Genomic DNA, 25,327 nt, shown 5'->3' with positions numbered 1-25,327 from the left:
TCACCAATTCTGTTCTCATTGTGGGCCACATGACTGCACTGAGGCCGCCTCAGTGGGGTTCCTTTTCCCACAAGGCTGCCCATAAAGACTCCAAAACCTGGGAAACCTTCAATGTTAACACAGGGTGCTCTGCAGGTTTTGCTTTTCAGGACTAAAGCACCCGGCTGATGAGCAAACAGGCAGCTGGGAACAGAGCTCAGACATGAAGCTCTGAGCTCACAGCACCTGCATCCACTGCACCTTGCTCCTTCCATAGCAAAGAGCAGAACTTCTCCTGGGCAGCACCTGGGGGTGTATTTGGCTGCAGCAGAGCCCAGCTACGTGCACAAAGCTTTATGGATTTCCCACAGTAAAACCATGTTTTGGTCAGATGCTCAGTGCCCAACATGTGACTCGAGCAACACACTCAGCTTTATAACACCAATTAAGATAGGCGATAATCGATCGGCTGCATCCGAAATTAACGTCGCTGCACGCAGAGCGAAGGACCCGCACTTACATAAACACCAGGGTCTGAAAGCACAGCAGGGAGAGAGCAGCACAAGGGGGAGGGTCGGGATGGGTGCAAGGAATCCCTCTGATAGAGCAGCGCTGCACTGCACTGCACGGCTGCACAGGGAGGTGCTGCACCATCCCGGAGGTTCAGAGCCGTGTGGATGCAGCCCTGCAGGACGTGGTTATGGGCACAGCGGGGTGGGTGGGGGATCTTTTCCAATTATAATGATGCTGTGGTTCTATGGAAGGCACAAAGCAAACTGGTGGACGGCTCGCGTCGAAACCACCTCGTGTGTGTGCAGCCACGAAACCAAACACGTCGGTTGGGAAGCGTGGAGAGGAAGAGGGATGGGGAGAAGGGCGGAAGGACGCGTGGAAGCGGAGCTGCCCCTACCTGGAGCAGCTTTCCCTCGGCGGGAGTGACCTCGGCCACGCTGGCGAACTCCCCCTCCAGCACGATGGGCTCCACCTTCAGCGGGATCACCCTGATAATGGCCTTCTGCACCGCCGCCCGCTCCGACTCCACGGCCGCCGCCAGCGCCGGCCCGGTGCGGCCGAGCCCCGCCTGCAGAGAAGCCATGAGCAGCCAAGGCCAGAGGACCAGCAGCTGCAGCTGGGGGCCAGCGCTCATGCTCCCAGCTGCGGCCGCGTGCCCGGGTCACTCATACCGCTGGGGACGCGCTGCGCCCTCGGCCCTGCTCCCAGCCGCGGGGTCCGGGGGGTGCGGGGGGCACGAGGGGGGAAGTTGCAGCCGAGCGCTCACTGCACCGCCCGGCTCCGACACATCGCCGCTTCTCTTCCTCGGTGCCACGTGCTCGGAGGCCGCTGGGAGCTCGGCAGCATAGTTTGAACAAACATAAACGTACGTGCGTGGATATAAAATAATAATAAAATAATCCAAAGTTTCTCAATAAGAATCCCAAGTTTCCAGTCAATCCTGCGGCAGGTAAATCCGGGCAGAGCGGCGGCAGAGGCCGAGCAGGTGGCGAGCAGGGGAAACTTCAGGTGCAGGGGGGTCCCGGAGCTCAGCCCCGCTCTGCGTGGGCGCCGTGTCCCCGTGGTTCCCGTGTCGGTCCCGCTGGGCCCAACGCGCCCATCTCCGGGTCACGCCGGCACCTCCCGGCACGTGCGGGAGCCCCGCGCACCGATCGCCGTCTGTGATCAGCGCGATCGTCCCTGAGCCCCGGGCCGGGGCAGCTGCTGGAGTCTGCGGCAGGAAGCAAAGTTCGCTACTGCGCCGTCCCGGTGCAACCCGGGCTGATCCCATCCATCCTCGGCGCACCACAAATGCTTCATTCAGGGCGGTTCGGGCTCTTCCCCCCGCGCTCCCGGCTCAGTCCAGCTCCTGCCGCGGCTCCGGGACGGTCAGAGCACGAAGCTCCGCGCCTCGTTCCACGGGAAACGGCCGCAAAGGGCCCGGGCTCCGGCAGCCCTTTAAGCGCCGAGCGGGGCAGGTTCGGAGCGCGGCGCCGCGGCGTGTCCGGCTGCTGCTCTCACGCCGCGAGTTCCGGGAGCGGCGCGTCCAACACGGTCCCGATCGAAGGCGCCGCGCGGAACAGCGGCAAATCCCATGGTCCGCACCGGGATCACGGAGACGCGGCCCCCGCACCTGGAGGACCGACACGGGGCGAGTCGGGACGGGAGGGAGAGAGCTCAGAAGGGACCGAAAAATAAAGAATCATCTGCAAAGCTGCCGGGCAGCGCCGTGTTACACTGCGCCGAACTGCACGGAGCAGCGCAACGCAACGCAACGCAACGCAACGCCAACACAACACAACACAACGCAATGTAACGCTGCTGCACCGCACGGGGATCCCCAGACCCCAACACAGTTACTCCCAGCGGGTGAAGCGCTCGCCGCGTGCTCGCGATCTTCCCTTCCTTCCCCACGGAGCGGCGTTTAAAGCGCGGATCTTTGCACGACGGGGCGGCGCGGGGCGGCTGCGGGGCGGAGCGGAGCGAGTGCGGGCAGCGCCGGGACGGAGCGACGGCGGAGCTTTGCAGAGGGAGAGTCCCGAACCGCGGAGCTACGAGCGGGGAGCGGCGCGGATCGGAGCGTCGGCCGCGGTCCGGAGCGGAGACCGGCCGGGCATCGTCGGGAGGAGAAGGATCCCGCGGGGAGCTCGGCCGGGGCAGCGGCTGCGGGAGCGGGAGCGGAGGGCGGAGGAACGCGGCGGCCGTCGGAGCTGCTACCTGCTGACACAACGTGAGGGTGGAGCGCGGCACGACGCCCGCCCCGCCCCGCCCGGCCCCGCTCCCGGGCGCCCCCTCCCGCAGCTCGGCGGGGTCCGGGCCGGGCTCCCGTGGGTTCCGCTCCGCCGCGGTTCCCCCGTTGCTCTCCGCCGGTTCCGCCCGCTCGCTGCCATCCGGGAGCCGCGGAGGGTTCGGGTCGGGCTGATGTCAGAGGTCTGGAATTCAGCTGTTATTCGGCTCTGACATCGCACAGAGGTGAATAATGCCGCAGGTCAGAGCCGTAACCTCGGAGCGGGGCTGCGACTGGAAGCGGGTGAAGCGGCCGCGGTGCAGCGGGGCTCGAGGAGGGCGCTGCGAGGTGACCGGGAGCGATGCCCGACCTCAGCTGAGCGCACAGCGCCGCTCACGGAAACGGGCAGCAGAGATGAACGACGGGCTCCTCAATGAGCCGCCCCTGGGGGAACCCCACGGAAATCCGGGGGTTGTGCAAAGAACAGGTTCACTTCTACGAATAAGAACGGGGCTGTCGGGGCGATGGGTGCCCGCCGATGGCCGGCAGTGGGAGCTGAGCAAATCGGGGCATCTCTGCAATGGAAATCGGGACAGCAGGGAAAGCTGCTCAGTAAGGGCGGAGCTGCAGCACAGGGAGCGGAGGGGCCGCTGCCCCCGGAGGAGCTGCAGAGCACAGCGGGTACGGTGGGATGGATGGACTCGGGGATCTCAGGGGTCTTTTCCAACCTTAACGATTCTAAGAGTCTGTGAAACACGAAAGGTTTGCTCCAACCACGATGGTGTGTCCTTTGTAACTTGGAACGCTCAGAAAATAAGATGCAACATCCACAGTTCGGTTTCAAAGTTTAATTCATTGCAGATTGCTGCAGCTGCACTGTTAGAGCAGGGCTGGAAAAGAGCATCCTCACATTAAGTTAAAGTGCCAAGTCTTCTGGAGGCAAACAGGAGTAAGAAAGGTAAGCTGAGAAGTTCCCTTTGAGCTGCGCATGAGTTAAAGAGGCAGCAGCTGCAGTCTGATAAGGCTGAAGTCCTTTGAACTCCATCTCCTTACACCCTGAACCCGGGAGGAAAGTGATGGAATCCATTTGGGAAGCTGGACTTGGATGTATCCACCTCACCCTTCACCATTGGTGCCAACTGGAGTTGTACCGCACACAGGTAATACACGATACAGGAGAGCAAATCTGAGGACAATCAGCATGGAAACGTTCCCACCGGCCTTGACCTAAAAGCATCCTCAGTCTGTATTTGTTTGGATGGCTGGTGAATAATTAAAGGCTTTGCCTCAGCTCATCCCAGCACTCAGCACTCACTGGGGACATCCTGCCCACGGCCGGAGGCTGCTCGAGGTCCTGCAGGGTACAGCTGGGGTGGTCTGGGCCGCTCCTCTCGGGTGTGTTTTTGTTCAGGACTGGCTCTAATTAATTCTTAAAGAATATGAGCGTGGATGAAGCAGCTAAATTTATGTCCTAAGCACTCTTTCATGTGCGTTTCCCTGACAATATAAATACAGTCTGTGCCCCCTTTATCCTTCAAACAATGTGTTAACATAAATGCAAACACACAGCTATTCAAAACTTAAAACCTACTATCACTATAAATACAACCACACTCAGTAAGTTAAGAATGTATCTAAGACCTATTTGAGTACTAAGACAACACATAACTTACCATTACAGAGAGCATCAGAACCAAAAAGGAGTGACTGAAACAGAGGATTTCTCCGTCAGTGTAAGAGATCAGCAGCTGTTACATGTAATGGATACCCACTGGAAGGGACACGAACCGAGCGCTGCTTCAGGAAGGAAGAGCATTTCCTGGGTAATCACTCAGAAAATTGGCTCATCTTTACTACAGCAGCCCCCGGAGCCCCTGACCCGTTCAGACCTGGAATCTTGTGACTTCCCTGCGCTTCTGTGTCATACACAGCTCCCAGTGCAGGCTCACAGTGTGACTTCAAGCAGATGGTGGGAGCACCGGGAGCAGGGAGCGCTGTGGCTTCCAGCGACGTCCAACAGAAAGACTGTGAGCACAGCACTGAAAACAACGCGCTTCCTTCCCGGTGAGAAAGGTTCGGACACGGCTCTCAGGGTTGTTCCAGTTCACAGGGAGTTCAGCCTTTCCACGTCTGAGAAGATGAGCAGCTAATAATTACCTCGTGTTAAAGGTTCTGATCACTTTGATGCTTTGTAGCTTGTCAGGTAGGAAACGTCATGGAAGAGGTGTAAAAAACCACGGGGTGACCAACATCCCACAGAGTGAAAGTTGTTAAAAAGCAGCGCCTTTGTTGTCGGGGTTGTTTCTTCCAACAAAGCCCGGCTGTGTGCACTGCACCCGGCTCTGACAAGGGCACCCAGCTGGCAGCTGCTGCACGTTCTCACATACTTGTCACCCACTTCTCACTCTCTTATTTCTTCCTTTGGAAAGTGCTCCTGCTTGCAAGCGACATCCACCAGCAGATGGAGATCTAGGAAGAAAAGGAAATAGCAGTGAATAGCAGTCTGTGTTTTGCTCGGCATCACGCGCAGGGCTGTAATCCCAGCAGGTAACATGGAGCACGGCCTGAGAGGCTGCAACCAGAGGATCTGAGGTCTGCAGGAACAGGAATTGTTCTCATTTTGCTAAACTTTAAGTGTAAAACAAAGAAAAAAAATGATTTACTTATTAAAGTGATTTACGAGCCCATTCATGCCACGGCAAAATGGAAACGTTTCCAATGTACAGCCAGAGCAAAGATACAGCTCGGCACCTTACAGCTCAAGGAAGTGAAGACCAGCACAAAGTCACAGCAGGACACACCACCCTCGTGAACTTCAGTCTCCCAACAGATACATCCACATCCTAGGAAAAGAATTCCGGCCCTGCATTGTCACTAAGTGGACCAGAACTCTCAGTTCTGCATTTTAAACAGAAGTTCAAGATGGCACCCAATTCATTTATTTGTTTATTTTACGCCTTCCTGATAAAAAGACATTATTCCTCACTTGCACGTTTGAAACTGATGGGTGCGTGAGCTGAATTATTAACTAGCATAACTGGAACCTGGAAACTACCCTTTGAAGTGAGGAATGGCTCTTCAAACTCTACCACCTGTTCTCCAATGTGAGGGAAATGGCTTCCTGCAACACCTGGATGCCACACCAACTTCTGCTCCAGAACGGATCTGAAGTAGACTTGGTGTCCTCTCATGTTTCTCTGTCACGAGGACGTTGAGGTTTTCCTTTAGTTCTTAGATTTGGTGCTTGGCCTCAGATGCTCTCCTCCTTGTTTCTCTCACATCTGTCAGCAGACACATCAGCACCCCAGAACTCAGTTTTCTGTCAACTTCTACACTTCAGGAGCTCATTGGTTTGGGGGGTTTTGTGTGTGCGTTGTTTTTCTTTTCCCCTGCTATTTCAATTGTCATTTCATTACTCAATCGTTCCCTGTGGCACTGTCACACTCCAGCACAATTATCTATGGGCTTCATCTCAATATTGTGACATCTACGTTTCTCACACAACCCCCAGAACAGCAGGTTTCATTTACTCATAATTTATACTCTTTCCCACATGAGTAATTGGTGTATCTCAAGAAGCAGATCACTAAGTGCACTAAGAGGTTGTACAGAAGCAGTATTTTAACTGAAGGTAACAAAGAAATACACTGCAGACGAGCTAACCTGGTCTCATTTCCCCTGTCTGTAATGGCTGGTTTCAGAGCAGCTGCCTTGCTGACCTCCAAAAACAAAATAGAATCCCTTCTTACCTGGGGACTTGCACTCCTTTGAGTTGCTTCTTCTCTCTCTGTTTCTGGTCTTTGCAGATGAAACAGTGTTTTCTACAGTTTTCTTCACAGGCCCAGCTCCTGAAGTGGGGCATCCCACCTCTTCTGTCTCTGACCTTAGGAATGGACATTTAACACCAGTATCCACCTGAAACAAAACACAGCAAAGAAAACAAAGATGACTCAATGTTTTCTTTGAATCACTTCAACAGAACAAATAAGTACTTTTCTCCACTCCAAAAGGACATCTAACAAGAGCTGAACAGTACCCGGATGGATTGTATAAGCATTTTTAGCTCAGAGTTAAGGCTGCCGGGTCCACAGCCAAGCTCTTACAAAATGTCCTACTAAGCAAAACATGAAGTCAGAAAGCCAGAACATAACAGTACATTTACTCACAGTGTCAGCTTCGCCCTCAGTCACCACACCAGGCATGAGAACTGAAGCAGAAGAAACCCAGGTGCACTCCTTGGTACCAAGAGCTGCATTGGTAATGACAGCTGTACCTTGGACAGAGCCGTGTGATGCAAAACTACGCAGGTGAGTGGTGCCCTTCTGGCTGGAAATCTCACCCCACCCCATCAAATTGGTAAGACATTGCATTATAATGTTGTTGCTTGCTTTTTGGAGCCCTCTGCTGCTGCTCCATAAGTATTTTGCAGGCAACCATTTAATGAACTCGAGTATTTCTCTAACAATGTGGCAAAAGCTGAAGGTTAAAAAAAAGGGGGAAAAAGCCCAACAACCAAGCTATGATTCTGTCCCAATAAGGAAGTAAAAAGAAGCACCATTAAGCACCTGGAATTTACCTTCAGACAGAAAGATGTTCTCACTATCATCTGTTCTCGAGCATTGAGCTCTTCTGCAAATATCCTATCAATCAACATCATGAGATGATTGTTCAGATCCTGCTGTGTTTCCCTCCACGAAGGAAAAAAAATGTTTCCGAAAACTGGCATGAGTGAGTGAGCAGAGGGCAAAGGGTCATCACATGCAGCAATAAGACAGCAGCAGTGCCAGAAATCACTCTCTCCCTCTTGAGTCTGCCATTGCTTGGCATTAAATATACAAAAGGCAACGTGCAGATTAACACAAACACAGACAGATTGTCTACCTTAGTTTTCAAAAAGGCCTGTGCAAATACAGCATCTGAAACATGCAGGGAGAGAGAGCTGCCCCAGAGAGCCCCTGCACTTGTGGATGTTCAGTCACTTCATGGCAGTACTTGCTCTTTGAAACGCGTTATCTACATGTACTGCATTAGTAGTATTAATTAGCTAATAGGAAAACCATCTGGATGGCTACGCCTTTCTGTCTGACATCAGAGCCACAGCTTCTTAAGTGCAAAAACAAAGAGAAGGAAGGAGGTCTGCAGTTCATTATCTTCACCAGACAGAAAGTGAGTTCAATCCTGAGATGGACTCTTACAAGCAGGGAAGGCTGGCAGGTCACAGAGCAGGTGCAGGCATCAGCAATTGCATGGTAACATTTCTTCAAGTGATGATTTGAACCTCTCCATCCCCACTGACTTCTGTATAACAAAACCTTCCAGGGAAAGGAGTCTGCAGCATTCCCTGCTGTCTAGATGGGATCTTACCCACCAACTCTTCTAAAAATCTTTCGTGAAGCTGGCAATATGATCTCCATCCTAGCAGCATCAGTCTGGCCCACACAAATCTGGTCCCAAAGCTCTCTTCATTTCTGTTACTTTTGAAAGTGAACGTGCTTCTGATTACGGCTTTTCCACATCTGCAGACAGACTCCTCACTTGGGCCCAGCACCGCTGCAGCTCCATCCCAAATGCTGCTTGGCAGGGAATCAATCAAAGCTACCAAAGCTGACAGATGTGAAAGTTTTGCCTTTTTACTTCAGTTATTGAAAAAATGCCAAATTGTTCACCAAAAAAACCCTGCTGTGCCTCAGTGGTTACGTGACTGCAGTGCCCAGCTGGAACCACGATGAGAAACGTTACTAAAAGCAGCTTCGGACTCACACAAATGGGGTTTGCTGGATTAACCTTCCCCACAGCAAACAGGAATTTCAGCCTTCAGCCAGGGATACTACAAGGAAACAACAGCACAGGAGGCACATTCCCCTTGAACAGGCACTAGAGATGTGCTGCATTTCCACTTTAAGAAGAAAACATTTTTTTTATGAGTAAGAGTGGATCAAAATAAGCCTGTCTGAGGCCAAAATGCATAAAAGACAAGGACAGCAATTCACTGAGGCCAAGATGACAACGCTGAACCTGGACTGCTGAATGTACTCAGACCTTTCAGGCAAAGAATTGCTCTTTAGTTTGCTGGGTTTTAAGGCAGGAAGCAGAACAAAGCAGGTGAACACCTTTCAATGGAGAGGACAATTCAAGGCACAACAGCTGTCCCAAAACTAATTAAACAATAGGAAATATTGTGGAAGAAACAGAACAAAATATCAAACACCTCTGCATCCCTGTAAAAATCCATTGTTTTCCTGTAGCTTCAATGTGGCATGCAGCCACTGCCTCCTCATTTTAGAGAGGATTTAATAGAAATAGGAGAGGCTGAAAGCAAACCCAGAGATCTGCAGAGCAGCTGCCATGCAGAGGACACTACCAGAGGGAGCCTGGAGAGCAGACTGCTGGGGAGGCTGCGACACAGCTCTGATAGCACAACTGCATGGAGAAAGGAGCTGGAGGTGACTGATGAAGCTCCTCAACAGCACAGTGAGCAAAGAATCCGTTGGTCAGAGCTACAATTCACATGGTTTCAAGGGCTGACTTCAGCCCAGGGAAGAGAAAATGAACATCAGGTGCCCAGAATCATCCCAAATCCTGCCACTGCAAATACAAGGAGCAGTGCCCTGTTCTAGTTGCAGGCGTTGCTCTTGCTCTTCCCTGAGCATCAGGTTACAGCTATTGTCTTGAGGCCTGACACCGGCAGTCAGGCTTTGATCTGACCCACTGAGCTGTTCTGATGTTCATTTATTAGCACCAGAGGAATTTGCTCCTCCTCTGCTGCTACAGAGAGGAATAAAACAGCCTTACCTGCATGGGCAGTATTTTACCACAGGCTTGCCCTGAATGCCATGACACTGTGCTGCTGAGAGCAGTAGAAGCCATCCAGATAAGGAAGGGAGCAAATAAATTAAGAGCCTAATGGACTCCTACTTTAATGTTCGAGCATAGGAATCTACTTTGGAGAGTTCTGCACCTGCCACGATCCCAGGCCCTGGAAATACCACTGGACAAGAGGCAGCTGTGGTGACAGGTTAACCCTGCCTCCAGTTTGGCAAGGGGAGACAAGTGAAAAGTAGAACACCCCTAACAAAATGAGGAAAGCTGTCAAACAAAAGGCCTACAGTGCCCAAATTTCTCTTCAGGGCAGAATAATCCCCAGCTATTTAACCAGTTAACTTCCAGAGAAACAGACCATGGCCAGCACCAGGATTCTCAAGCAGGGCACACATATGGATGGGGGTCTCAAAACCGCAGCATCTTCTTCCTCCAAACAACATCACGGCTCATGCATTGAATTCACGGAATCATGGACTTGTTTGAGTTGGAAGGGACCTTTAAAGGCAGTTAGTCCAACTTCCCTGCAGCAAACAGGGACACCCACAGCTTGACAGCATGCTCAGTGCCCACTTAAACTGTGGCCAACAGTTCAGAGAATGAATGGAAACTCCCTAATGAAAAATGAACACAACACTTACCTTCTGTGGGCTGAATGACTGCACTTCTCGCACAATCATGGCTGAGAACTGAGCTGGGAGGTGGTCTGGCTCTTCTCTCAGTTTTCCTCGTGCTTCCTGTGTGGCTGCAGGTTCTCGCACCATCTGAGCAGCAGCACATTCTACAGACGCAGTGGTATGGAGAGCATAAAAGTACTCCAAAGGCTGTGGCAGAGAACAAGGTGCCTCTTGATCTCCCACCACAAACGGTGTAACGTCTGACACCACGGGGGTGAGAGGTTCCAGCCGGCCTTCTTCATCTGAAGGTGGATCGTCGTTCTCAGTACCAGCTAGCTGTGGTTGACCTCTGCTGGACTGAGGGTTCGACCACTGGTTCTCCACAGGCTCCACTTTCACTGTTCCAACTTTAGGCGACGAACGCATTTCATCAACAATCTGAAACACAGCTTCAAGATTTACTTCCGTCTTCTTGCTTTCATCAGATGTGTGGTATGGCCAGTTAGAGGGCAGGAATTCAACCGCATAAGGTGACTGCATCGGAGGACTCTGGGAGAAACAAAATGTGGTGAATGTTTCTTTCCAAAAAGCACAATGACAGGACATGCACTGGTTCTGCAATGTTCTGTAAATGAACATGAGCAATCAACAGAAGAGTTAGTAAATTCAAAACCATGGAATCTTGTTTGTTACTTGCAGTTAGATCAGCGGGTTTAATCAAAAAAAGGCTACTGACTTGGCTTAGTTTCCTTTAACTACCTTACTCACAGCAAGCTCAGTTTCTTCTGTCTGCCATCTGTTCTGGAGAGAAAGGAAGGCTACTTAACAGCACCCAAACACTCTTTCAGATGCATGGCCTGCACCCTTTGCACTGTCAGTGAAGATACATCCAAGCATTCAAATCAGAAACTTCTAGTCTTAGTAGGATCTGTGGGATCAAACTAGGACCACTCCCTTCACATGCAACATTTGTGATAGAAAAGGACAGAGCTGATGTACCTGACATCAGTTCCTCCAGAGCTCAAGCAGTCTTGTTACATACAAAAACAACATAAACTACAAGATTTTTAAGCAACAGAAAGAAGCATAGGGACAACTCAACATGAGGAGCTCACTGTTACATTACACAGTTACCCAAAGGAAATGACAAATTGCATTTTAACAGCCCGTGCCTGCACTGCTATTTCTTGGAGAGGTTGATTAGATTTAAAGAATAATGGAAGGGTAATACCTGATAAATTAGTGATATCATGACTTTGAACAGAAACTCGGGTACTTTTAAAATACAATCTTACTTTGAAAGAGACCTAGTAGGAAGGATTAGTCCTTAGAGCTGATTTTCCTCAAACATTCTAGCTGAGGTAAGGGCCATTGGAAAGCTATTTCAAAAGATGAATATATTAAAGAACAGGAAGCCACAGGATTAGGAAAGTCACAGCAGATCAAAAGTCATGGAAGCATCTGGTCTCTCAGCAGCACGAACATCAGAAGTCCTCGAAGGAAATACCAAAACCAGATGGGATTCCCTGGTCACAGTTGTATTATCATCACAGCATCCACCAGTAAGCAGGCTGAATCTCTTTCAGCTCTGCACACTGCCCATGAGCTTGGTTCTTCAAACAAATCACTTTCACTGGACCCTTTGGGCAGTGCATTTTTTCACCAAGCCCCAATAACAGCCCTGATGACTCTCTCGGAATGATTTGCTATCCCAAACACGGTGATAAGAATTGTTTGATCATCACTTCCCATCACTCAGAGTCATTCCCATGCCCGAGCTGGAAAAAAGCTCCCCCAGCTCTCAAATTGAAAGTCAGAGGACAAAGATGCACTGTGTGCAAAATAAATATGAGAGTACCAGTGGCATGATTAGCCAGTGACCATTTCTGAACCAACACAATATTCTGGCTGTAACATGAACATCTTGGATAAAACCATATTAAAAAAAAAAAAAAAAGAACAAAAAAAAAGCCATGAATAAAAGCCAAAGGTTGATATTTGCAAGACAAGGAACTGGATAATCAAGCTTGGGTAGGTAAACCTTTTTTCAGCACACAAAGCATAACTTGCTTTGCTTGTCTCTCGTTAACTAGAACAAATTCTGGTGATGTCGAGAACAAATCTCATACAGAGGAAAATACTCCACTGAAGAGGAGATCCACTCCACTACCTTGAAACCCATCTAGTATTACCAAAAGTACATCTCTAAATATTCAGTGGTTCTTTGAAATAAGCCTTGTAAAACACATTACTTTTACTTTCTCAAGTAGATCAGTTTTCAGATTTCCACCCTTCATTCCAGCCCATAATCCTAGAGCTCATCCATGAAGCTCTCCTCTGCTCTCACCTGATGGCAGCACGCTGCACTCACCTGGAATAAGCTGCAGTGGGTGTAGGTCAGAGCTGTAGGACTCGCACAGCAAGTCAGAGGGCTGATGTGGGTAGCAGGGGAGCAACACGGCAGCGCTGCTACAAGAATTCAAACACAGTTATCAGACTTCCAGAATTTGTGTTTGGTATGCAGAGCTCTATTGCTAACTTTGATTAAACAGCTCAATAATCACACAGCAAACTAACTGAACTGCAGAACTGTATCATCTCCCAAATGAGCAGCCTGCTGTAGGGAACTATTTGGGGGCTGGCCTGAATTATCTTGAGAGGTCCCTTCCAAACCTGACGATGCCGGGATCCTGTGTTAGCCAAAGGATGAGACTGAAACTCTGCAGCTTTTTCCATTCCATTTGAGCACAACCTACACATGAAACACTAAGTAAAAATGTTGAAGACCACCCTTTCAGTGTGTCCTTATCATGTCATGCCCTTAAGCTATGCCTAAGGGAAGCCAATTACTCATCATATGGCAGGGTCAGGAAATTGTGAAGAGCACCTGTGCCTGCTCCTGCCAAATCAATGAGCACATCTGGAAGGGCCCACACACAACAGCTTACAAACTACAGAATGTGGAGAATGAAGACGACATCCAAGGTCTCTTCCTTAAAAGAAAATGGGAACTGCCTCAGACATTGAGGTAGGATGGATCGCATTGCCACTTCATACTCTACCAGTTTGCAGAACTAGTTGTCTGTGCTCCTTATACAGTTCATGAAGAAACAGACTCACCAGAAAGAAACTGTCTTCCAACAGTTTATATCTAAGAAAGCTGGAATGACTCAGCCTCTGGGAGGTGCCTGTTTCTCTCTACTGACTACATACATAATCTAGATGACAAGCCCGGGCATATACAAGTAAATATTATACATTCAGATGAATCTTAGGCAAGATAAATCCTACTGCTAGTTTTACAAGTGGATTACTAATGCATCCAGTCTGCTTTTCTCAAGGGAAAACGTGGTGCTATTTATGCTGTGTTAAAACAGATTCTGTGTTTTCAGCTGCTTAGTTATTTTAAGAAGCCCCTTTTGACCAAGGCAAATGTGAATTTCAGACTTCACAGAGGATGTATCATTCAGAATAACATAACTCCTGCTAAGCTGTCACTCACAAAAGGTTATCACATGTAAATCAGCTCTACAGCCACAGATGTATTCAAAAGGCACGACTGGACCTGCAGTATCAGGTGGCATCAATCGCTAATATTTCTAACATGGTCTCATCAACTGCCTTCCCATTATTAGGATATTCTATGATAATCAAACTTCACTACACTCCTTTGATGCAATCCCACAATTATCAAAGCTTTTGTAGAAAGCTGAAGTCATAAAATTAAATCCTTAAAGCTATGCTCTGTCCAGATGATGAACATCTCCTGTTTTAGTGCCTTCGCAATGAGAATCATAATGAAAAAAACAAGGAAATCTTTTTGTTGCTTATGTTAACAAACAAATTTGAGCACACATAGAGATAAACCTTTTCACAAAGCCCAGCGTAGATTTAATTTAATGGGACTTCAAAAACATTAAGTTCATTAAATACGAAATGAAAAGAGTTAGTTCCAAGCGCGAGCGTGCATTCTTTAGCCCCTTCTCTTATGAAATATATACTTCAAGATGAATTATCACCTCCCAAATAAACTAATCTTGGTTTTGTGCTCTCAGGATGAAGGAAATCAGACTTTTTCATGTATACATATGAAAAATAAGCTTTCAACACTCTGTATGCTGTAATATACAGAATAAAGGACAGCGCAGAGATGAAGAGGTACACAGCATCAGCATTAAAAACACTGTCCAAAGTGACATGAAAATGAAAAGATTTTTAATGCTGCCTAATGAAACAGCAAACCTTTCTTCTCAAAGCTACTGAAGAGTTCACTGACGTTTCAAAAGCCTCGGTCTCCATCACATTCTCTGTTTGAGTTATGCATTCATTATTATTACCTTGCAAAATTTGGTGTGCTTTTATCACCCTTCCTGCCATCCCCCAAAAAGATTCTGCCTGTACTTTTCCCATGGTCTTTCAAAGGAGAAAAAAGCTTTTTTCAACAGCACAACCCATCTCTCCCATCTTAAACTGGTATTCTCGGCTCACCCTGCACCTGGGAGAAGATGTAATAACTTGCAGCTTATAATGCAAGCATTCACTGCTAGTAATCTTTGTAAGCACCACAGGGCAAGGAACATATGGCAAAAAGTTCCCTGTTCCTTAAACCTTTACAAGTGTCCTCAGGATTTGCATAATTCCCCCGAATCCCTCCTTGACAAGAGGTTTGTAACAGCAACCAGTGGCTATTGTTTGAAATGGAAGTGAGTGTTCCCAGCAGAGGTCTCAGAACAGACACACAAAGACACGAAGATTTCACTGTGTACTTTTAGGAGAAAGACAGCAGCCACCACATGTAAGATTTCTAAACAGGGATATCTGACTCAGTGAAGGTGCAGCTGCCAAGGGAGGAACAGGCAGAAAGAGAGAGTAATAACTGAGCTCGGCTTTGCCCAAGCCAAGAGTCGCTACGTTCCGAGTTTCAGAAGTTCCAGAGAAATAAAGAAAATAACAATCAACAAAACAAGCAAGTTTCTCCTCCAGTTCAAGGCAAGAAATAGGAGAATAATTTGCTTCAGTTCTCTTCTAGAATGCCATCCCCCTCAGATTTCTTGATTAAAACTAAAAAATAAAGGGGGAAGTTAAGCTAATGCTGCCCTGCTGCAGCCTGGTGCTCTTCTCCTCACCCTTCAGAGAGGCTGGATGGAAAATCACCAGAGGACACCAGGTCTGGAGGGAGGGCAGGAATATGGAACAGACCTTTTTGCTTTAAAAGCCTTTACAATTTCTAATTCTCACTGAAACACACACGACAGAGCACTGTGAAATTTATATATATATACATATATATATATATATCACTTTCAGGTTCTTTTTCTTACCTGTTGGATAATAGGCTTGTGAGTAGTGCAGGGGAGACGTGTAGCTGCTGTACTTTGCAGGGGAGGTGGCGATGGCCTGGGAGACCTGCTGGAGCGGCACAGGAGAGGCGCTGGACTGCAGGGTGTACGTGACCTCAGTGGGAAACCTCTGGAATATGGGGAAGGCAATTCCCTTGTCTGGGAAGGCTGCAGACGCCTTGTGCCCTGCAATCAGCCCAAGAGAACTCTGCCATGTTCTGGGAGGGATTGGAGTCCGATCTAAGCTTTTTGATGGCAAAGAGCCGTGGTTCTGTGGTGAGGCCGAGATGTAGGAGTAAGGAAATAAGCTGTCTCGTTGATAAGGTCGATGAAACTGTCCTACAGCCAGCAGCCCTGCATTAGGCACAAAATAAAGCAACTGTTATTGAAAGGAGTCACCACAGGTGGTGAAAAGTAGCCAATGGTACCAAAACAGAGAAGGAAAGGAGGTATGAGAATTCCTCTGTTTATCTTTTACCTGTAGATGGGGAAGTTGAGATAATGTGGTTTAACACACAAACAACACATCGCTGGATGTTGGGTTACAATGTACCAGCTGCTTTACAGGAACTGTTCCTGGACATTTAACACCGGCTACATGTTGCAATGCACTTGGAACACAGGGACACTTTGCAAACAGAAATATCTCCCATCTATCAAATTACCTCATATTTGCAGCAAAGTAAGACATGCCCCTAAATAGCACAGCACAGAGCGCGGGGAATTGTCAGCCTGTCAGAACTCGACTGCTGTGAGAACTGATGTTTTCTTTGTCCTTTTATTTCTTCCTAGAAACTCAGGCTCTGCACTGACCCATCCCAGCTCCCTCAGCTGCTCCGGAGCCCTCACAGCTCCACTCCTTCTCTGGACACACTCCAGGGCCTCCATGTCTTTCTTGCAGTGAGGGGCTCAAAAAGTAATAACGCTGGGAAAAGAAATACCCTTAAACGTTTCCTGGTCTCAATATCAAAGCACATTTCCACCCTTCTGAAAGGTTTCCTTTTGTTTTCTCACTATGGCAGGTGTAACCGCACACATTACCCAAAACACCGCACGAATTACATTGCAGTTCCTACTCGGAAACAATAACTGAGCACAACCATCCGGCCGCCCCTTGCACTGAGGGCTGTGTGCAGGAGGCAGTGCTGCCACCTGCTTTACTCACAGAATTATCAAGGTTGGGAAAGACCTACAAGATCATCCAGTCCAACCATTCCCAATACTTCCCAGCTAAATCATATTCATCAACACAACATCCAGACGTTTCTTGAACACCCCCATGGTCGGTGACTCCACCACCTCCCTGTGCAGTGCATTCCAATGTCTGACTACCCTTTCTGAGAAGTAACACTTCCTAACGTGGTGGGCTCCCTCCGTGTTGCACAGCCCTGGCCCACCCCCTGCCCTGCCGGCCTCAGATCGGCCGTGTGCTTCGGCTCGAGGCAGCCCGAGGGCCCAGGTCAAAGCAGCTCCCAGCTGTGCCCCACCAGCACCTCCCGTCCGCCCCTGGCCGCTCACCGGGCCTGTCGGCCTTGCCGGGCGTCGGGGGCGACGGCGGCGTGTCTCCGGGCGGGCGCTGGAAGCGGTTGGGCGGGCGGCTGCTGACCTCCAGGCCGGCCGCCAGCTTGGCCTTGTTGGCGCTCGTCATGCGCTTCAGATGGACCAGCAGGTCGGGCCGGTCGCGGCGGAAGTGCGGGCTGTGGAAGTGGTGCAGGTGGCCGCCGGAGCCGCCCGAGCCGCCGTCATTGTCCGGCCCCGACCCGGCCCTGGGCCCCGGCGGCCCCGCCACCACCTTGCGGAACCCGTAGAGGTTGAGCTGGCGGATGAAGCTGGTGAAGTTGGTGGTTTTGAACAGCTCTCCCGCCGCCCCGTCTCCTGCCGAGCGCGGCCCCGCGCGGCCCAGCAGCTCGGCCTCGAACAGCGGCTGGTCGATGAGCAGCCCCTCGCCGCGGGCGTCCCAGCGGATGGAGCGGAACCGCGGGCTGTTCACCAGCCGCCACAGCTTGGCGGGGAAGTTGTTGGGGTTGATGGCGGCGGGCAGCAGCGGCTCCTCCATGGCCGCGGGACGGGGCGGCCGCTCTGCACCGAACGGCCGCCGCGCGAGGCCCGCAGCACGGCAGCACCGGAGCGGCCCGAGCACCGCCCGACGCGCGGCCCCGCCGCCATCTCTGCTCCCTCAGCGCCGCGAACCCTCGGCACCGCTCCGTCCGTCCGTCCGTCCGTCCGTCCGCGCTCGGTGCCGCTGGTTCCTCGGCCCTCACAGCGCCGCCGGCCCCTCAGCACCTCCCGGGCTCCTCAGCACCGCCCCGCCCAACCTCAGCCCGCCATCCCTCAGGTCGCTCCCTCACACCTCTCGTTCCCTCGGATCCTCCTCAGTCTGAACGAGGAGCGGATCCTCTGAGGGAGCCCCGGTCATGGCTGAGGAAACCGCCCAATTCACAGGGGGAGAACGATGGTTTCTCCATCCTGAGAAGGAGGAGCACGTTTGTCCTTATTCTGAGCTGGCAGCAACAGTGGGAAAGAGCAGGACTGTCACAGATAAAGCTGGGCCATGGAAGAGTGGCTTTACACAGTGTGTGTCGGCCCACAGCTCTGGTCGGCTCCTTCAACCCACATGAAGGCAGCTCATCTCCCCACGGGCTTTGCATTTTGGTATCTTCAGTAATAACTTATAGCTCATCCTCTGAAGAACTACGTGCTGGTTGCTGTGCTGAGCTGGAAGGAAAGCACTTGGAACCTGAGAATCAAGAAGCCCACAGGATGTTCCTCAGGTCATCCCCTGCGTTAGGTAGGTGAAGTGACTTAAAGCTTCTCCTCTTTCCATCTGCAGCTGCAGTACAAGAAGAGCACAATGGCCTGATGTTGGGATAGGAGTGGTTTTATTGTGTTACCCATAACTCAGTCCATACTCAGCAATATGCAGCTCATAACTAAAATGCAGAGAACGAGTCCTTGAAACTAAGGAGTCCCTTCAAAGTGTTTCCTGCAGTACTTTGTAGATGAGCCCATAGCTGCAAAACAGATGACTTTTTAACGATGGAATGTTTTTTCATCAGCATCCAGAGTGCTGCGCGCTCCAGGCAAAGCCACGGCCTGCACCTTTCGGTGCCTCACAGCTCATGCCAGGTCACACGAGACGATCTCACAGCAGATGCAGCAGGAGGGAAGATGAAGGAAATGGCTCCATAGCTCTCGGGGAGCTGTGTCACACCAATGGGAGTGTGCCTGACTCACCCAGCAAGCCTGACGACGAGGAGAAGGTAACGATCCCCTTCTGTGCCGGGGCAGATCAGCCTGTGATCTGTGTCTATGAGCAAAGATGTTTCTGGGGTACGCTGGAAATTTCTTCTCACTTAAGACAGATCAGTAACAATGAAGTGCTTCTCAGTAGGGCGTGTGGATCAGTTGTAAGCTGTTGGTCAGTGCAAGATCTGCATTGTCAGCTGGCAGCAGTTCTGGCCTTCTCAGCCAGCCTTGCTGCTGCTTCCTCCCCACATCTCTCCTTTCCTGCGTGCTTTCATCTCCCCTCCAGCCTTCACTCAACACCTGCCCTGTCACCCCTCCAACCCCACACGTACTTCAGGTTTTCTTCCCCATTCTAGCAATGCTCTGGATGCCTTTGCAGCTGTGTTGTTGTTTGTTGTTTTTTTTTAATGCAAATGTAAAGAAAATTTGCTTTTTTTTTTTTTTTTTTCCTTTTAAATCATGAATGGAAATACACTTTTCTTGCATTTTCTTGCTATATGTTCTTGTACAAATACACCATTCTTTGTTGCTCATTTTCGTACAGCATGACTACTACCTCTGGACAACTTGCTGTATGTATCACTATTAACTTCTACCCGCAGTACCATAAATAAACGGCAGCGTCCAAAGTTAGCACTCAGGGAAGTGTTACCATTTGGGGAGAGTGTTTTACTACTATTTAACTGTTGCACTGAAAATGGAATGGTCGGAAACACATCAAACACACCTCGGAAAGCCTGCATCCTTCTTGTCTGTCTCTCACTTCCAACTGTTTCCTGCTCAGTACTCGCAGGGTTCACAAGGAGGCCATCCATCACATTCTTGCTTTTTTTCCCTCTTTTATAACCAAGGCTTAACATGTCTCTTCACATCCGCTGCAGTTTTAGCAGTATCTATTAATGGCTTAGAGACCGAACGCCATCCAGCCATCACAAGCTTCACCTGACTTCTCAATACACCTAAATCTGTGTTTATTTTGTTCAGTGGCTGATGAGATATTATGGTACATCATAAGCAGTTCCGGTTGTTAATTTGCTAAGAATTCATGGCAGTTACTGCACTGATAGGGGAAGGCTTTGATCTCACTGTTTGTGCTAGGTTTAGACACATTTCAGCATACACACATGGATTACTTCAGGCTGAACGTGTTGGTAAATTATGGCTTTATGTTCCTGAAGCGATAATGCTTTGTTCTGTGCTCAGTACTCATGAACGTGCAGTGTCCTTGCTGGCATGGCCACCCTGACACTACAAGTTTCAGGTATATTGAGCAAAAATGTCCACAGAGCTTTGAATGCACTTGGGGCAGTTCTGTTCAGTTCCTGTTCCATCTGGACATGAGATGCCAGAAGTCATGTAGCAGTTCTAGCATCCAGCCCTTCTCTGTGCAGCCAGATGACACTGCAAACATTAATTCTAGGGCCTGGAAGTTCAGCTGTGGGGTTTTGTTTTGTTTTTATTTGCAGAAAAATCATTCCTGATTATCACCCACAAATTGTTGCCTTCTAAGGTTGACTACTCCCTAGTAGCTCTCTTCTTGAGAAAAATTCCTCACTAAGTCATTAAAGGAGAGACTGGAAGGTGTTGGAATCCCGGGCAGCCATGGGTTTGTTTGGTAAAGAGCACAGGGCTTTGGAGTAGAAGACCATGACATAATGTGCTTTGTGTCCTCGCCATGATTATTATTTGTGAGAAGGAATACTAAATTCCTGACATACCTTAACCAAGGGACAGGGCAGCAGGTAACAACCAAGGAAATGGTGAACAAGAATGTACCACAAATGAAATAATGGGCCCAGACGCAGCAGCACTAATATAGAGATTTTATTTCAACTGTATTGAGTTGTACAGCACATTTTGTTTGTCACAATGCTATAGAACTGATTTTAGAGTTTTTGGCCAGCACATTGTGACGCTGAAACTCACAAGAGCTAAAAGCAGTTTGGACTAATGGCCTGAACAGAAGGGCCAGGAGTACCTAGTTTCTGGCTTCCTTATTGCTTGCAGTCATTCCAACATGTGTAAAACAGGAGCAAATCCTTCTGCCAGCCCAATGGTCACTCTTCCATGTCTGGCAATGACTGCAAGGTACAAGGCAGGGGAGAATCTGAAGCAAGGTGCCTTCTCGTCCCAAAGCCAAATCGGTTGTTCCCAGTATGGAAAAGAAGCAGAGTCCAAGTAGGTACAGGGTCTTCAGATGGTGCTAGCTTTGTTTGCACTACTGGGATTTACAAAACCAGAGGCTGACATATCAAAGTGCAGGAAAAGGGTCACTGTTCCATTCCCTCTGATGGAGATGACAAACCACTAGCAAAAATCTGGGAGATGACAACAGCGTGAAGTTCTTTGCCTTGTTTGACCAAATGCCCTCACAGTTTCTCCCTCCAAACATCAGAAGTCTCAGCTCACGGTGCACTTAAAGGGCATTTTCATGTCTTTGGGAAGAAAACCTACATTTCTGGGAAGAAATGCCCCACATTCAAACCCTTCTTCCTCACTAAAACCTGCCGATATCTCAGGAGGCAGGATGGATCTCCCACAGAGATCCAGCAATTCAACACAATTTCACCCAACGCCATCTTCTCTTTCGAAACCTTTCTTACTTTCTAAACCCAGTTACTTTTCTTTTTTTGGAATGAGTTGGGATTCCTGCTCTGTACTTCAAGGAACAGGCAGAGAGGCAATCGCAAGTTGGCAACTCTGAACTCTGACCACTGTACAGGAGACGAAAAAAAGGAAGTCAAATTCAAGAGGCATTTTAGGCAGCACTGGGGCAAACCAGAGATATTGTTTCCACCACTGAACAGATGCCACGTGTCATGTTTATCGCTGTAGCTTGGTTGTACATCCTAAAGTGAAAAGCACAGACCGCAGTGTCTATGTCAGCCACCTCCATTTTGGTATCGATGCTTCATTCTCCCTTTTTCGGGTTACATTAAGTGCACAGAAATATATAGCAGCATTTGGACTGAAACCCTCACATACACCAGACAGCACATTCCAGGAGGTAAAACAACATATTATGGCCTATACCCTCAAGGTATCAAGTTTTCAGGATACAGAGCAGTAGGAAGTGGAGAGCTGAGGGCAGAAAAGGGGAGGAGGAGCAACACAGGAACACGAGTTCTGTTTCCATGCCAGGAGAGGATCAGGGTGCCATTCCTGTGTTAGCACCAGGCTGTGACACTACTGCAGACAAAGCAGACGGGCAGAGCAGGAAGTGAAAAAGCCAATCTCCCATCTCCCCGCACAGCTGGCGGGCAGGGGCAGAGTCAGGTGCATTCACCAACCCTAGCACAGCGTGAAAACAGGCAACATCTGCTCGGCCTGTTTTCAGCCAGAATGAATTTCTCTTCAACGCTCAAGAGAAAATCAATCGGTGATGGCTAATGAGTCTTGTTCACCAAGCTGATCACAATTCACACTCATGGAAAGAGAATCTACAGAATTGCTCCAGGCTGAAGCCCTTCCAAAGCACATAGTACCACCTCAACTCTGCCCTCTTCCTTCTTGTTACAGCAGCCTGCCTTTGTTGGGGGAGTTGGTTCTAAACATGCCTTTCTATTGCTTTGGGGGTACTTTGCACAGGCAATATCTGTGAGAACATTGCTTTCCAGCCCACAAACATAAGAGGTTGCAATCCCCTCTTTTGCCCTAGGTCAGACTACAATGTACGGGCCCACTGGTACCAGAGTGGAGGCACATCGTACTCTCTAATCTGAGCTCCTCTGCTCCAGTCAGATCGTAAGACTGTTGAAGACAGTGCATTCAAGCTTGGTGTTCAAGTGTTGCACCAAAGGCCTTCACAATTACAGTGGAGGCAGAGTCACCCTTCAAACCCATGAGAGAAAAGGCTGGGCTTAGACAGGTCCCTTGTCTGGCATTCAGCTGGAAGCTGTGGCGATGGGCTTCTTCAGATGTTGGCTCATGAGCTCCCTGGCACGAGACACTTGGATGTGGTCATAACAGGAGTTACAAACGAGGACGGGGTCATACAACTGCTGATCAGGGATGGGCAACTTCAGGTGGCAGCAGCCGGCACAAAACACATTCCCACAGTTCCTGCCAGGAAGAAAGGGAGGCAGTGAGAGGAGAGCTGTGAACAGCAGAGCAAAACTTCAGCAAGGATGAAGGACCCTGTTCAGGATCAGAAGGACCAAAGAGTCTCGGGAAATGGGAACAAGGAAAGCACAGCAGACTGGGAATCTGCAGGGAATTCCTGAGATCTGGCAAATAAAACAAGGTCACAACAGTTTCTTCTCGGAGGTGGAGGGGATGAACGTTGCAGACAAGCGTTTGGGGAGGTTTAAGAGACGAGCAGAGAAGAAAAGTGGAACTGCAGCAAAAATAAGGTTTACCTGCAGTGATGCCTCCGTTTTGCCAGCCAGAATTCACAATCACAGTTAAAACAGTGCGAGGCCATGTGGTCTGGAACCCACCGCGTGACCTAGGGCAAACACAGTCCTCATCAGCTCCATGTCTAACATCACACTGACCAGACCTTCGGACCCAAATACAGGCTGAGATGTTGCTCTGGACCAGAACAGGCCAGCCCTGAGACAGCCCATCCCACGGGTTCCTTTCTGTGGGAAGCAGCAGATGAGGATTCTGACAGACTCTCTTGCCTAAAGGACAAGGGTGGCTTCTCTCAGCCCTGCTTTCAGCCTAGTCATCATTGCTGTAACCATAGAAATCAGCTGCCAGAAAGGAAACATCCTCTCCTGCTGCACTCACAGCATTTGCTCTTACAACACACGTACCTCGGTCTCCTTCTTGTCAACAGGCTCCCAGCTCGCTTCTGACAAACAATCTTCACTGTGATCAGAGCAGAAGTCCTCAGTGTCGCTGCCATCTGATTCCTTCAGACAAGTCTGCAAAAGGAGAGTCACAAATCGTGTCTCAGGGCGCTCCCTCTGCAGCCACACAGTGCTCGTGAGGGGCACATGAGTGGCTCTGAGTTTCCCCATGCAAGGGGCAAAGCACTGAAGTTTTCATGACTGCAAAGCAGCCATTGCTTGGCCCCCGGGAAGCAGAAATACCTGCAGGAGGCACGAGGACGGGGGCTTGTGGATGAGGGGAGCGGGGCTGAAGAAACACAGCAGTGGTCTTAACCATCTGCTCTGAAGTTATAGGAACATGAATGTAGTTTGGAACAGGCGGTGTGGGGGGGTGTGCAGGGGCTGCTGCTGGCAGAGACTGCGCAGCTGAAGCTGTGAGAGCTACTTACGAAATCATCCTCGTAGTCCATGGGCGGTTCAGCCGGCGGGGCGCAGAAGTGGCGGATGTCCAACCGCAGCTGCAGCTCCCGCACCTGCCTGCGGAGCTGCTCCACCTCCTGCTTGTAGCTGGCCTCGATCTGACGCAGCCTGTGCTGAATCACATCCGTGGGGAAAGGGAGCCCGTCGTCATCCAGGTAGAGAGGAGGCACGGGAGAAGGGCATTTCGGTGGCATGTGCTTGGGACCAGGCGCTTGCTTCACGTGGCAGGGCAGCCACGAGCGGCTGGGCTTCCCTGCGGAGCCTGTAAAATGCGTGCCGATGTGCCCAGAGCAGACTGAGCCTTTTGCACCTTCCCTGGCAGACCATTGGCCACTGAAACACAGGCCCGGTGCCCGCAGCTGTTTGCTGCTCAACCTCTTACTACAACAACCATAGGACAGGAGCTGTCTGGGTGTGGGCTCCCCATTGGGGAGCGATGTCACCATTCCTTGAAAACTGTCCCAGTTGGACCCCAAAAAGGAGAACTCGCTGCTCTGGCTCTGGGAGATGGGCTTGCGCCATTGCTCTAGTGGGACTCTCCCCATCCGGCAGGGATCCTCACAGAGCCCCCTCCTTCCAGCATAACCTTTGCTGTTGTCTTCATCTGGGCAGGGGATGCTCGGCTCCTGACAAGGAGCGCTGGGCGCCAGTGGCTCCTGGCTGGGAATGTCTTGGCAGGTGGTGTTTTTCTTGGGGCAGCCTTCTCCATTGGGTGCCAAGCCAGCAGCCTTCAAAGGCTCCTGGGAACAGGATTCTAATTGCTTTCTAGAACTGGTGGAAACCCCGTCAACATTTTCCTGTTTGGAAGGATCTGGAGCTGGGCATGCACCATCCAGTTCCTCCATGTGTGTTCCGTTTCCCTTTTCTGCCTCCACAGACACGCCGTTTGCTGGCACAGGAGCCCAGTTGTTCAGCTTCTTGCTTTGCTCTTCACACTCACTGCTGTTGAAAGCACTGCTGGCTGGTGGGGGGGCACTTTCCTGCTGCTCCTCCACTTGCTGTGTCTCAGCAGCAGCCACTACGCTGCCTTCTCCCACATGCAGCTCGGCTCCCTCGGTGGCAGCATGCCTGGCTTCCAGGCCCACACGCACCTCCTGACAGTGGTTGTTCAGGTTTGGGTCACTGGACGTGCGGGTCAGCGGGCTGCTGGAGTCGCAGGCTGAAAGCAGGTCGTCCATAGATCTTGTCTTTGGTAATCTGGAACCCCAAAGCAAAGCAATTCTCAAAACAAAACTCTTTGAAACTTCCCTCATTTCAGCTGTAGCTATGATAATGGAGATGTTCCTATTTGGAGATGATGGGGTGGGAAGAGAGGAGGGGTGCAGCAACATGAGCTGAAATGCAGAACAC

At 50.0% G+C, this 25,327-nt stretch overlaps 3 protein-coding genes across 7 annotated transcripts in view; all 3 read right to left on the bottom strand.

Annotated features, from left to right (window-relative positions):
- RNF43 (ring finger protein 43) overlaps window positions 1-1,262 on the bottom strand; it is a 34,065-nt gene extending 32,803 nt beyond the window's left edge. Inside the window, exon 1 of the mRNA XM_015880934.3 lies at window positions 890-1,262. Within this exon, the coding sequence (XP_015736420.2) occupies window positions 890-1,126 (237 nt within the window). The 5' untranslated portion in view covers window positions 1,127-1,262. The remainder of the gene's footprint in view (window positions 1-889) is intronic.
- A 2,269-nt stretch (window positions 1,263-3,531) lies between these two features.
- HSF5 (heat shock transcription factor 5) lies at window positions 3,532-19,130 on the bottom strand. Of its 2 annotated transcripts, none has more exons than XM_015880935.3 (6): window positions 16,992-19,130; window positions 15,456-15,827; window positions 12,506-12,603; window positions 10,159-10,683; window positions 6,448-6,613; window positions 3,532-5,167 (listed from the first exon to the last, which is right to left on the bottom strand). In XM_015880935.3, the coding sequence occupies exons 1-6, from the start codon at window positions 17,527-17,529 to the stop codon at window positions 5,100-5,102; spliced, it is 1,767 nt and encodes a 588-aa protein (XP_015736421.2). In that variant the 5' UTR covers window positions 17,530-19,130; the 3' UTR covers window positions 3,532-5,099. The 2 variants fall into 2 exon arrangements, with proteins under 2 accessions (XP_015736421.2, XP_032304379.2); XM_032448488.2 differs by having other exon boundaries at window positions 12,506-12,600.
- Window positions 19,131-20,528: 1,398 nt separating this feature from the next.
- MTMR4 (myotubularin related protein 4) overlaps window positions 20,529-25,327 on the bottom strand; it is a 32,011-nt gene continuing 27,212 nt past the window's right edge. For all 4 annotated transcript variants that reach the window (XM_085522361.1, XM_032448487.2, XM_032448486.2 and 1 more), the window contains 4 exons: window positions 23,947-25,174; window positions 23,480-23,590; window positions 23,078-23,166; window positions 20,529-22,781 (listed from right to left, as the gene is read on the bottom strand). In XM_085522361.1, the coding sequence (XP_085378487.1) occupies window positions 22,604-22,781; window positions 23,078-23,166; window positions 23,480-23,590; window positions 23,947-25,174 (1,606 nt within the window). In that variant the 3' untranslated portion in view covers window positions 20,529-22,603. The remainder of the gene's footprint in view (window positions 22,782-23,077; window positions 23,167-23,479; window positions 23,591-23,946; window positions 25,175-25,327) is intronic.

This window comes from Coturnix japonica, chromosome 22 (assembly GCF_054131305.1).
Source record: "Coturnix japonica strain WE chromosome 22, WE-NBRP24, whole genome shotgun sequence".
Lineage (NCBI taxonomy): Eukaryota > Metazoa > Chordata > Aves > Galliformes > Phasianidae > Coturnix > Coturnix japonica.
Note: the sequence above shows the minus strand (reverse complement) of the source record. Positions and strands in the feature narration are given on the sequence as shown.

Excerpts from the sequence above, each read along its gene's own strand:
- HSF5 (XM_015880935.3), bottom strand. The coding sequence starts at position 17,529 with ATGGAGGAGCCGCTGCTGCCCGCCGCCATCAACCCCAACAACTTCCCC. Across the intron at positions 10,684-12,505 it reads CCCACTGCAGCTTATTCCAG|AGTCCTCCGATGCAGTCACC; the intron begins GTGAGTGCAGCG and ends TGTTTCTCCCAG. Across the intron at positions 5,168-6,447 it reads AAAGGAGTGCAAGTCCCCAG|ATCTCCATCTGCTGGTGGAT; the intron begins GTAAGAAGGGAT and ends TTTTCTTCCTAG.